This window comes from Carlito syrichta, unplaced genomic scaffold (assembly GCF_000164805.1).
Source record: "Carlito syrichta isolate Samal-C Ts95f unplaced genomic scaffold, Tarsius_syrichta-2.0.1 Scaffold287614, whole genome shotgun sequence".
Classification (NCBI taxonomy): domain Eukaryota; kingdom Metazoa; phylum Chordata; class Mammalia; order Primates; family Tarsiidae; genus Carlito; species Carlito syrichta.
Genome location: NW_007231710.1, coordinates 62,775 through 75,903, shown reverse-complemented (window position 1 = coordinate 75,903; position 13,129 = coordinate 62,775). Strand labels below are relative to the sequence as shown.

The 13,129-nt window shown below is 44.0% G+C and overlaps 1 protein-coding gene across 1 annotated transcript; it reads right to left on the bottom strand.

Moving 5' to 3' along the window:
- Nucleotides 1-6,165: 6,165 nt before the first annotated feature.
- LOC103254892 (leukocyte immunoglobulin-like receptor subfamily B member 3) lies at nt 6,166-11,515 on the bottom strand. Its single transcript, XM_021709896.1, has 7 exons — nt 11,434-11,515; nt 10,960-11,244; nt 10,488-10,808; nt 10,177-10,218; nt 9,104-9,220; nt 7,411-7,463; nt 6,166-6,312 (listed from the first exon to the last, which is right to left on the bottom strand). Exons 1-7 carry the CDS (start codon nt 11,513-11,515, stop codon nt 6,166-6,168), a joined length of 1,047 nt encoding a protein of 348 aa, XP_021565571.1.
- Nucleotides 11,516-13,129: the final 1,614 nt, after the last annotated feature.

Here is a 13,129-nt window from a genome sequence, read left to right as displayed (position 1 = left end):
TTACAGAACTATTACCTCAGCAACCCCAAAAGAAGAAAAGCTGCTCCTCCTTAGGAGTCTGGCTCCTCTTTCACCAAGGTGGGAGATGAGGCAGACATGATGATTTCTGTAGACAGTTCAGACAGAAAACGAGGTCTCTGACTCCTGACCACAGTTTGCCTGATATATCCTCATCTCACAGAGGATATAACGTAGTAGAAGATAGACCCGGTGGCTTTTTAGTTGTCCACTATCATGCAAGGATGATGGAGAGCTTGTCCCTCCTTTTCAGAGATTTCTCCATGGGATCCCTTCACTCTTCAGCCCATCCATCAGCACATTATTGTGAGGTCCTCACCATGGCTAGTCATGTCATCATCCCTGGAAATTCTTCAGAGGAGATGCAGAATCATGCTCCATGGCCAACTGAAGTCAGCAGAGACTACAGTTATCATTAGGCTATGTGGTTTATCTTGAACTGCATGTGGCAATGCATAAAAGGAGACATTAAAAAATCCAGGAAGAAAAACTAACTCTTCTCCTGGCTCTGGAGTATGGGTTTTCATCCTACCAAACAGTCCTATTCGTGAACTTCCCAATTCTTTTTAGCAACACCATCCACTCTCATCCTCTTGGATAAAAACATTGACTAATTTACGCCTCCTCAGTGCTTGTTTCATTTCCCTGAACTCTCCTCCTCCTCATTTAGTGGTCTCAACTTCAAGCTTTAGGAATAATGAGTCAGCACAATGATTTTGAAGGGAAAATTGATTTTTTAAAAAAACCATTAATCTATCAACCACTGTTTGTGTAATCTTGAACACTAACATCCTTATTTGAGCACCTACATGCCCAGATATGCGCATGTGTAAGTACTCAGTGTTCAGCCACAGTGTAATTAGACCAGTTTTTCTAAAGAAAGAAGATGAATGAATCCTTGATCAAAAACATATAGTGTCATTCCTTTCATTCAACATAATACTGGGCAGAAAAATCTCCCCCCAAAATACAGGCTAAAACTACATAAATGTATTCAAAGTGGAGAAGCATCAATCACTTTGTCTCTTTGCTGTCAGCATAATTTGATATATAGAAAACCCTGAAGACTCAGCAGCAAAATTGTTAGAACTGACAAAAATATTTAGTAAAGTTTCAGGAGATAACTTCAATATACAAAAACCAGTGGCATTTACACACACACACACACACACACACACACACACACACACACACTATTCAAAAATAAATACAGAAAAAATTCCTTTAAAATAGTTTTAAAATACTTAGAATTAAATTTAACAAAATTTGCTTAAGATCTTCACATTGAAAACTACCAGGAGACGGGAACAAGATGGCGATGGCATAGGTGAACTGGTGAGATTCTCTGAACATGAGTTCCCAAAAAGGCGATTACTTCTCTTCCCCCATTCGCCAGACCATCACCAGCTGTGCTGGTGACAGGCCTGGGGACCTTCGGTCCCACACAGTGCCAGATATTGCGGCCCCCTGCTGCTGTGGTTCCACTGAATGTGTGGGAGTCTCAGGTCCCAGCCCCCTCCAGTACCCTCCCCGCTTGCATCATCTCCAGGCCAGCACCCGGCGCCAAGCCACCAGTCACACACGGAGGCTCTAGGTGCCCGCCCCTCAGAGACACCGGTCCCATTCCTGACTGAAGTACCCTGTGGGGGGTCTAGGGCCACTCTTGTCACCCACCGCCTACCCTTTGGAGCTTTGGAGCTCTGGAACTCCGGGCCCACCCTGGCTGAGACACTCAGCACGAGACCCCCAAGCTGGGGGAGCCAAACAAGCGGCAGAGACGTCAATTGCCCCACCCGCCTATCAACAAACTTTACCTCAGTTCCTAAGGTAGTAGCGTGAAACAGGAGACAAGGCACCCCTACGCTGCAATGAAAAACAAAAGGGAGAGGCCAGAATTGGAGACTTATGATTTTATCATTGTAACTGTTGGTTTTGATCACGTTAGTTGTTTACCATCTGACTTACACTGTTTCTCGATTTTATTGACCTGTCTCTGTGTAGCTATCAGTACTCTTTAGGGAATCTTTCTTACATGTCTTTCTTCACTTCTTCCCGGCCTTGTGTCTCTTTCTCACCTGATAGTTGGTATGTATATCTGTTTTCCCTCTCGCTCTTCTCTCTTTCTAACTCCCTATTGACCCCTCTTCCTCCATTATTTCCTCTTGTATACCCCCCCTTTTTTAATCTACATAAGACTACATACTGCTGAATAGAGAGATTGTAAGGCAGAGGGAAATAGGTTCCATTGTGCTCATACACCTGTTCATGGATGCTAGAATCAGCATTCTGAACCACAGCTTCCCTCTCAATTAAACCTCAAAACTGCAAAAAGTACAGATTGCAGCCTATGCTCCAACCTGGAAAGTGAAAAAAGTAAGAAAACCCTCATAAGGAAGAACAGGACATTGCAGAAGAGAAATAAAAGCAACCCCACCTTCCCTCAAAAACAGAATTAAAGAAGGGGAGGGACAGAAGAAGAGAGAGAGAAATCTACAGAAATGAAGAAAAACCAAAAGAAGAGTATGAGTCTCTCCCAGACCCCTGGGAGGGCAGACACTGAGAAAACTGACTTTGGAATGCAAACAATGAAAAGCCCCCAGAATGAAGGGTCTCAAACTACAAACGTAGATATCAAGACAATAATGGAGAGATTAAAAAGAATTGAGGAGACACAAGAAAAAACTAGGAAGGAGCTGATATCTGAGATAACAGTAATAAAGAATACTGTGAATGAAATAAATAACAAACTGATAAGCATGGAAAGCAGAATTATCCAAGCAGAAAAAAGAATCTCAGAGCTTGAGGACCAAAATATAGAAATAAGCCAAACTCTTAAAAACACAGAACATAAGCTCAAAAAGACCAAACAAAACCTTCAAGAGATGAGCGATTACCTCAAGAGGCCTAACCTAAGAGTAATCAGACTCCCTGAGGCACAAAGAGACAGAGACCACATTGGAACAAACTTTCCATGAGATCATTCAAGAGACTTCCCTTATCTAATCAGTGATGTAAAAATTCAAACACAAGAAATTCAGAGAACTCCTGCAAGACAACAAATGAGAAGACCAACTCCTAGACACATAATAATTCGCCTAAATAAAGTAGGCACAAAAGAAAAAATCCTAAAGGCAGCAAGAGAAAAAGGCCAGATCACCTACCATGGAAGACCAATCAGAATAGCAGCAGATTTATCTACAGAAACCCTGGAGGCTAGGAAAGCTTGGAGCCCTATCTTCAGAGTCCTAAAAGATAAACAATTTCAACCAAGAATAACCTACCCGGCCAAGCTAAGCTTCATCAGTGAGGGAGAATTGAAATTTTTCCCAGATATCCAATCCCTAAGAACTTATGCAGCCACAAAACCATCTCTACATGAAACACTTAAGAAAGTACTAAACACAGAAGAAAAGGAAAAAAGAACAACGTTCTTCACAAAAGTACAGGGAAAAGAATAAAATATATCGCCACACTGCTTTCCATAGAAGTTGCACTATGGACATTTCCACTTGCACTGTGTAGAAGTGTAGAAGTGTCCCTTTTCAACACACCCACACAAACATCTGTTGTTTTTTGACTTATAAATAATAGCCATCCTTATGGGTGTCAAGTGGTATCTCCCTGTAGTTTTGATTTGCATTTCTGTGATAGTGAGGCTGATAATTTTTTCATGTGTCTGTTGGCTGCTTCTATGTTGTGTTTTGAGAAATGTCTGTTATGTACTATACCCACTTTTTAATGGGATTGTTAGTCTTCTTCCTTTCACTTCATTTGGGTTCCTTCATAAATCCTGGATGTTAGGTCTTTGTCAGATACATAATTTGCATAAATAAAAAATAAAAAAGGGAAAACATGATGCTGCAATAGCTTACTGTGAGGAACTAAACACCATGTTTTCCATATTGTGTTTAAACTTCTACATACACATTTGGGTTCATGAGTGTTTTTCAGGAGTGAGTTTCTGAACAAAAATGTGTTTTCTCAGTGCTCACCTCCAGTCATTTACTATACATTTCCTACCTTCTGCTAGAATTTCTTCTGAAAAATTTATAATTTCTTTTAGGAATTATCATGGTTGATTTTTTTTTTCCCATCATGTTAATATGAATGCCTATTTTTCGATGAAAGCTTTTATAGCCTTTAAATCCATAAAGAAATCAATTACTTAACATCTGCAATTTGTACAAATGTGAAAAATCTACACATAAACCTCTGATACCTACTTAGTTTGATCCACTGCCCTCTCTGGCAATAAAGAAATACAATATTATTCCAGGAGCAATTCATACAAGAATTGTAACATCTTTCAGAACAATGATCCTCCAAGAAGGGAACAGTGTCTTGTGAGAATAGATTCCCACAAGACATTGTTCCCTTCTTGTATGTATGTGATTATTTTAAGAAATAGTATCATTTATTCATTAATTGCCTTCATACTTCATTTTCTTATTTCCCAACATCCCAATGTATCCAGGAAAAAATTGCTACTGTTTTTACTAGCTGATTGCAAATTTTACTTTAGCTGATGTCAAAAAAATTAACATACCCTCTCCTTACATAAACTGAAATACAAAATTAAAAGTAGTGTGTTAATGATGTATTTTTTTATTTTATATGAAAATTAACATTATTTGCTAATATATGTTAAGGGATTTATTTTCAGGTCATGTAAGAGGTTATCTAAGACTTTCCCATTTTTTAGCTTCCTTGTAAAGTTTTGGTATCACTATTCCCTTAATCTGAAAAAATGTGCATTTGGGTATATGCATTTACCTTCTATTATCAGGGAAATCATATGTAAGTTTATTGTGTATGTGTGTGCTTTTCTTTCTTTTTTTTTTTTTTGAGTTAGAGTCTCACTCTGTCACCCAGACTGGAGTGCAGTGGCTGCTCCCGGCCACCGCAGCCTCGACCTGCTGGGCGCCGGCGATCCCTCTGCTTCAGCCTTCCAAGTAGCTGGAACTACAGGCGTGCGCTACCATGCCCAGTTAATTTTTTATTTTATTGTAGAGATGAGGTCTCACCAAGTTGCCCAGGCGGGTCTCGAACCCGTGGGCTCAGGCAATCCACTCACCTCAGCCTCCCAAAGTGCTGGGATTACAGGCTGAGCCACCGAGCCCAGCTTGTGTGTGCTTTTCTAAAGCAAATAAGTGTCTGAAAGAATTCACTACCAATGCTTTCTGAACTAAAATTTATGGTGTGGAGACATTTTTGATGGCTGAATCAATGTATTTAGTATATATGAAATATAATTAAGATTTTATATTTATTTGTATGCCCACAATGTGTGCCATGGTTTTGAATATTATGATTTCTCTCCATTTGCTAACATAATGGCACAGAATGGAGCAGAATGTTCTGTTACTAGATTTCTGAACTGTGCATAGTGTCTGTAGTGCTGCTTCCTATTTTATTCCTATGTGAAAATGTCTGTTCTTTTTTTATTCCTTGCTCATTGTGGCTACAATTTATAAATATTTCTAATGTCTTATAAAATTAATGACTAATTAATTTTTCTTTTTTTTTTGAGTTGAAGTCTCACTGTGTTGCCCAGACTGGAGTGCAGTGGCATGCTCCCGGCCACTGCAGCCTCGACCTGCTGGGCTCCGGCGATCCTTCCACCTCAGCCTTCCAAGTAGCCGGAACTACAGGCACTGATACCATGTCTGTCTAATTTTTTGATTTATTGTAGAGATGAGGTCTCACCAAGTTGCCCAGGCGGGTCTCAAACCCGCAGGCTCAGGCAATTCACTCACCTTGGCCTCCCAAAGTGCTGGGATTACAGACTGAGCCACCGAACTATTTATTGTTTATCCGCACTAGACGTTTCCATTTTTCCATTTAATAGACTTGATTGTAATATCTACATCATTCAATTAAAACAGTTTCTCACTTCTATTTTGTTTTCTCAATTAAGTCATTGATTGTAGAGATGTCTGATGCTTTATTTATAAAATGTAGAGATATTATGTATCTTTGAAAAGTCAGGTGAGAATTAAAAATTCCCAGAATCTCACGATTTATATGAAGACTCCACACTTGCTGGGTTTATTATTTAGTGTCCTGCAGGGGCCGCTCCTTTGACTCCTGGGGTCCCTGAATCCTCCTCCACTTCCTCCAGAGTGTGGTGTCTGGGTCCTCCCTGGGCTAGCGGATGGCCAGAGTGGCATATGTGCTGGACTTAGCTGGAGGGCTCCCTTTCTGGGACAGAGGAGGTTCACTCGTCTCCCTTCTGAGGGGCAAGCTGTGCAGCTGTGCATAGATCACATTGTGGGAGTCTTCAGATGAAGCAGCCTGTAGTGGGGGAAGAATGAAAGGGAAGGTTCATAGTTGGGGGAGGTGTCTGGAGAGGACAGGACTCACTTGATTGCCCCTCTGTCCATTATTTTCTACTTGTCTGTCCTTTGTGTTCAGGAATTCCCCTTTCAGGTGTAAATAGGAGGCTGTTACCTTTTTGAGTCTGGAGAGGTTCACCTGGGCATATGTCACTCCCTGAGATTCCTCATCATGTTGGCTCTGCTGAGAGAGTGACAGGAGGGTCTCTTTGATTTCACTTGACTTCTCTCTGTTGTTTCCACATGTTCCCGGAGTGATCTGATTATATCATTTTCATAATGGACTCTGCAGAGACTTCCTAAAGCCTCAGAGCATCTGGCTGCTTCCTTCTTGCAGTTCTGACCTCTCATATCCACACTCTAACCTTGCCTATTTAGCTCCAGTCACATGGTTCATTTTTCTGAAAAAGCTTGTTGCTGCCTCAGAGCTTTTGCACATGCTGCCTCCTCTGCCTGCAGCTGTCCATCCCCTAAATGTGTGCATGGTCCTCCCCATTCTGTCTTCTTCTTAGATGATACCTTATCAGACAGCCCTCACTTGTCACTCAAACTGATCCTATTCCCCACACTCCATATACTTCCTTGCTTAATTTTTTTACAGCATGTTGCCCACTGGACACCATGCATTTATTTGCATGTGGTCTGTCACCCACGAGGTAAGCTCAGGAGGGTGGGTTAGCTCTGGCTACAGCTGTGTCTGCAGCGCCAACATGGAGATGGTCAAGAGTGAGATACCTGTGGACATTTGCTGGATGAATGAATGAAGGAAGCCCAGGAATGTGGGTTGTTCATTTATTCCTGCATCCTTCTGAAGGCTGGGAGCACACTAACAACCAGAGGATCAGACAGAGGACGAGGAGCCAGAAAGGGGACAGAAGGAGGGGTCAGGTCCCAGGAAACCAGGATAGAGAGTTCAGCAGGCAGCAGACATTGCTTGAGGAGGGAGGATGCATGAAGAAATGAGACAGAGAGCCAAGTGAGGGGAGACAGAGAAGAATACTAGGGTTAAATCTGAAACAGGAAGCCTGTAATACCCTGGGCAGGGGCAGGGTCTCACCTGATTGTGCAGCTCTGCCCTGTCCTCAGGCTGTGTGTCCTTCAGGGCAGCATCTGCAGGGGCAGGACAAGGATCTCATGTCCTGGGAAGAATCCTTGGGAACTCTCAGGGCCACAGACTCTGGCTCTGGCACAGATGTGGCTACTGTCTGAGGCTATAGCAGGAGGTTCAGATAATCTCCTCTGAGCCCAGGGTCTTTTCCAGACTGTGCCTTTACCCTGATGCTACTGAAAACATTGAAACCCATTATCTCTCCCAAGTGGCCATCTCTCCTTTCTCTCACAGCTTTGTTCTTCCTAGAAGTCAACAGTTGGGCTGGACATGGGGTAAAGCACAGGAGTGTGAGAAGTAGTGAGAGGACCATGGGCAGGAGGGATTCTGGGGTCTCTGGGCAGAATCACCTCCTCTGCAGGCCTCGAACCTCAGGCTATGGCTATACAGCCCCCACAGGATTTTGGACATCATCCTATCTCTGGGTTGGTAGAGAAGGACAAAGCCTCAGCCCTGGGATATAAGAACCACTTCCTGCACACAAACTCTAGAAGAGAGAGGGAGCCTTGAAACACTCCTGCATGAAGACAAACAAAATCATTAAGAGAGCAGGGAGACAGTCCACAGACTGGGAAAAAATATTTGCTCAAATGTATGTCTGACAAAGGCCTGACATCGAAGACCTACAAGGAATTCAAAAGTGTGAAAAGAAAAAAAAAACAACCTCATTATGAGGGGGCAAAAGATATGAAAAGACAGTTTTCAAAAGAAGACATATGAGCAGCCAACAAATACATGAAAAAGTGCTCATCCTCACTAGTCATCAAATAAATGCAAATTAAAACCACACTGAGATACCATCTAACTCCAGTCAGGAGGGGCATCATCAATAACTCAAAAAACAACAGGTCCTGGAGAGGTTGTGGCAAAAAGGGAACACAATCACTGTGGAAAACAATGTGGTGATTCCTAAAAGATCTAAAAATCGACCTTCCATATGACCCCACAATCCTCTTTCTTGGAATATACCTAGAGGAACTCAAATCACTCTATACAAATGATAACTGCACCCGTATGTTTGTTGCAGCATTGTTCACAATAGCAGTAATATAGAACCAACCACACTGCCCATCTAAAGAGCACTGGGTAAAAAAATGTGGCACATATACATGATGGAATATTATGCAGTCATAAATAAGAACAAAATCATGAACTTCACAGCAATCTGGATGAACTTGGAGTCTACAAAACTTAGCTATCTTTCACAGAAACAAAGAACTGAGTATCACATGTTCTCACTCATAAGTGGGACTTGAACAACTATTGTAATACTATAAGAAAATGATTGACAGTAGTGGGAATCTGCCTGGGGCACACCTCATAGACAAGGGTACCTGCACAATGAAAATTTGCATACCTAACCCTGAATTGTACCCCATATCACTAGAAAAAAAATTAAATTTAAAAAAGAAAGAAACAATCCTGCAAGGATGGTCCTAGTATTTTATGAGATCGAAAAATGTCAAAGAACACTTTAAATGTGTACATGTGCCTGACATTTTGTGCTTTATTTCTAAACTTTTTTATTAGAAATTCTGGAGCAGTATTTTCTAACTGAACTTCCCCATTTGTCTGGTCTCCATTTGGTGGTGCCCTGAGTCCACCTGTGGTCTTCTCGTAGGTCCCACCATTCCCTACTCACCTGATAATCTCTGTTTGCCCTGGCGCCAATGTCGAAGAAGGAGGAAGAGGAGAAGGAACAGCAGCAGGACCAAGGCCACCGCGACCCCTTTCAGAATCTTCAGGAATATTTCCAGGCCTTGGGCATGATGATATCAGGAAAGAGGGGAGTTGACATTTAATTGAGGGTCTACTGTATGCAGGCACCTGCTTGGTATTTCATTCATCACCCCCAACCTAACAACAACTGTACTACCCCACCCATTTCAAAGATGATGACATTGAACCTCAGAGAGGTGAATCATCTGTCCCAGGCCCCTCAGCCAGAAAGCAGAAAAGCTGGGTAGTGTCCCTGGTCTCATCTGATTTGCAGCCCTTGCTCTCTCCACCAAAGTTGAGCCCCTGAGCTGAATAGGAAGAGCCTGAATAACCCACACCAATGCTCTTCAACTGTCCACCCCCTCACACAATGTCACCATCACAACTGCAGGTGGGACAGGCCCCCTGCATAATAGGGTCCTGGGAGGCTTACCTGGAGGCCTCCTCACCCTGGAGGTCACGGACAAGGTCAGAACCTAAAGGAACTTTACCATCTGGGCAGGTATCTCTCCTTTCCCTTTGGAGAACTGAAGCCCAGACAGGGAGGGACTAGTCCACATCACCATCTCCAGTGTAGCCTGAATATGACTCAGCACTGCTTTCTCCATGGGTCCTTCTCCCCTTGCTCATACACAGCTCCTCACTCACCTTCCTGGGTGCCTGATCCCATGGGGGGGAAGGTCTTATCCTCAGGGCCTCCTGGGTCAAGATAGGAAGGAGACAGGCTGATGTGGTTTGCCTTTTCCCTACTTCAGTCTGGATGCTCCCCGCCAGGCTGGACTCCAGCATGCCACCTGCCTTAAGGCCCCCTCCCTTCACCAACCCAGTCTCAGAGCTGTTGGGAACCTATGGTCCTGAGATCGTGTCTCTGCTCAGATCCCAACTCCCTGGACGTGAACTGAACTGATAATTGGAATTAAGTTAGACCAGCTGAGAGTCTTTTAAGATAGACTTGGAGGAATTGGAAACTCTGTGGATAGAGGCCAGGAGACTCACCAGTTGTTAAGACCAGCCCTGTGGGTGGGGAGCTGTGGCCACCTGGGGATTCAAAAACAAAGACAAGAGAAGTATGAGGGACTGAACATTACCCTAGATAATCCATGTCTGCTCAGTATCCTACATATGTCCTGTGGCTTCTCCATCCACCCACGTGGAATTCTCTGGTCTCCAGGTGAAGAAGAATGGCAGAACATGAATGAGAAGGCCTATGTTGTCCCCTTCTTTCCAGGGGTAATCCTCCATGCTGGTTCCCTCAGAGACTCCTCACTCTACCCCAGCCCACAACTCTCTAGAGGGCAGGAGAGAACAGGATGAGGGCTCCTCACCTGAACCCACCAGTTTCAGGGGGGAACTAGGGTGTGACCACATTAGAGGATTGTTTCTGAAGTAGCCATAGCATCTGAACGTCCACCTGTGACCAGGGGTTATGGGTCCCACAGGGAAAAGGGCCTGGAACTGCCCATTTGTGAGTTCCTGTGAGTCCAGGGTCCAGGAGAGCTTGTGTTCTCCTTCCTCGGTGAGAATGAACCTTCCAAATCCCAGCTGTGAGCCACACAGGAGGGTCACATTCCCTCCTGAGCTCCCAACAGGGCTGGGTAGAGCTGAGAGGTGAGGTTTCTCATAGGCCCCTAGGAGCAAAGGAGGCACCATGTCAAATGGAGCTTACACCACCCACACGATACCCTGGGACTGGGCTGTGGTAGGGGAGAGGCATCCCTGAGAACTGACCCCATTCCTGTGGTCAGAGCCTGGGACTGGGGCCCCAGAGTGTTCTCTCACCTGACACCACAAGTTCCAGGAGCTCACTGAGATTTGACCAGCCAGCTGAGTGGTGATAACGACAGCGATATTGTCCTGCATAGTCACCTGTCATTTGTGGGATGTTGAACTTGGCTTTGCTCCCAGACTCCAGTGGCTTCTGTTTGTCCCAGGGTATTGAGCTTCCAACTTTATTCAGGTGATACTCCTGAGCTTCCAGGGTCCCCTGACACCATATGGCCCCAGAGCTTCCCCAGGAAATCACAGGGCTTGGTATAACCCAGAGGATGGGCTTTGGGAGAATCCCTGGAAGGAAAGCAGAGCCTGGATTCCACGACAGACCCACCCCTCAGATCCCATCTCTCAAACCCAGTACTCTCCAGATATACCTATTGGTCAGGACAGAACTGCTCTTCTTCATCTCCACTTGCTTAGGGTGTTATCCCTTGTCCCCAATGAGGATGAGGAACCTGGGAAAGCTGGGAACAGACTCACCTGCCTGCCCTCGCGTCCTGGGGCCCAGGCTCAAACCTGAAAGAATTTCATGTGAGAGATTTGTCCCCTGAAACCTGAGCATGTCCCCTCCATCCTAGGAGCCTTTTGATCCCCTGGGGCCTCCTCATAGACCAGGGTATGGCTGTGGGGTGAGGTTCCTCCAAGACTAGGGTGTCCCCACCCCCTCTTCAATTCTCACCAAAGCAGAGCAGTGCTGCGAGGGTTGACATCATGGCGTCTCCTCGTCCTGGTGCTGGTTGTGCAGATGAATGAGATTAACATTATCTGAAAAACAGACAGACACACAGGGTGTGACCACTCAGAGCTTGGGTCCTTCCTGTCATGGGGTTTTTATGTCAACAGTTTCACAAGAAGGGGAACTGCCCTTTCTAGAATTCTGTCTCTCATTTCCCCAGGACTGGTGCCTGGTTGGTCACCAGACTCTTTGGAGATATTTCAGAAAGAAACGGAGTCTCTTGTGCCCCCAGGTGTTATCTGCCTTGTCTTAACTCCTTTCTTACCAAATCATCAGCACATATTTATGGAGTATTTGCCATGTGCCTTACCCTGGGGAAACATCACTGAACAAGTAGATTAAACCCTGAGTTTTCAGAGTTCAAAGTAACATACAGGAGCTATCTGTCACAGTAGCTTTCTATTGCTGGTATAGAAAACTACTACATATGAGTATGGGTAGCCTTTTCTCTCTCTCCCTCTCCCTCTCTTTCTCTATCTATCTATCTATCCATAGGTTTCTCATAGGCTCCTACCATAAACAGGGAGGTGTCTTATGTCTCCAAATCCAAAAGATGCCCACTTGGCATTGGATTATCTATCTATAGGCAGGTAGGTAGGGGGAGAGAGAGAGAGAGAGAGAGAGAGAGAGAGAGAGAGAGAGAGATTCATAGATGGAGCTGGAAATCTTCATCTTAAGTGAATTGACTCAGAAACAGAAAACCTAACAATGTATATTCTCACTCATGTGTGGGAACTACATGGTCAGAAAGATGCAAATAATAGACACTAGGATCTCCAATGAGGGAGCTAGAATTCAGAAACTATCCATTGGGTACAATGCTCACTATCTGGGGAATGGGTCACCACGACACAATATGTACATGAAACAAACATGCATGTGTACCCCTGAATGTAAAATTTAATAAATAAATATATTTTAAGTTAAAAAATCACTACAAATTAGTGGCCACATTTTTATAAACCTCTTCTATGTAATGATGGGGAGCAATTGGTCATGTTCAGCTGAAGGTTTGTTCAGTCAGTCCACATCAAGTTCATGGCAGGCAGCTCACATCCCATGGTGACCTGCCCTCTCATTCACAAGCTTTCCATCTCTCCTGGAGTACATCAGCAGCATAAAAACTGCATCATAAATTGAGGATTATTCTCTGCAGATGTAGCACAGTGCATGCCCAAAATCTTAAATATCTGTGCTAGAATTCGTCTATAGCTTCCTGTCAGAGACTCTGTGTAACAACCTTGTCAGCTGCAGGTGTGTCAAACATCATTGTGTTTCCTGGGTTCTACAGCCCTGCTTGTCTGAAACCTCACCTGTTGCAAAGACTTCTTTTGTTTAAACTTCACTCAGCAACTGCAGCCTTTCCAGGTAACTAATAAATGGGTTGAGATTCTATAACCAGGGAGGTATATTACATCTCCAAATCCAAAAGATCCGCAC

Bases quoted from the DNA above. Each gene is read 5' to 3' on its own strand.
- LOC103254892 (XM_021709896.1), bottom strand. From the start codon at position 11,515: ATGCTCAGGTTTCAGGGGACAAATCTCTCACATGAAATTCTTTCAGGT. The intron at 10,219-10,487 runs GTTCTCTCCTGC...TTGAATCCCCAG, and splicing joins AGGTGAGGAGCCCTCATCCT to GTGGCCACAGCTCCCCACCC. The intron at 7,464-9,103 runs GTGAGTAGGGAA...CTGCCCCTGCAG, and splicing joins GGGCAAACAGAGATTATCAG to ATGCTGCCCTGAAGGACACA.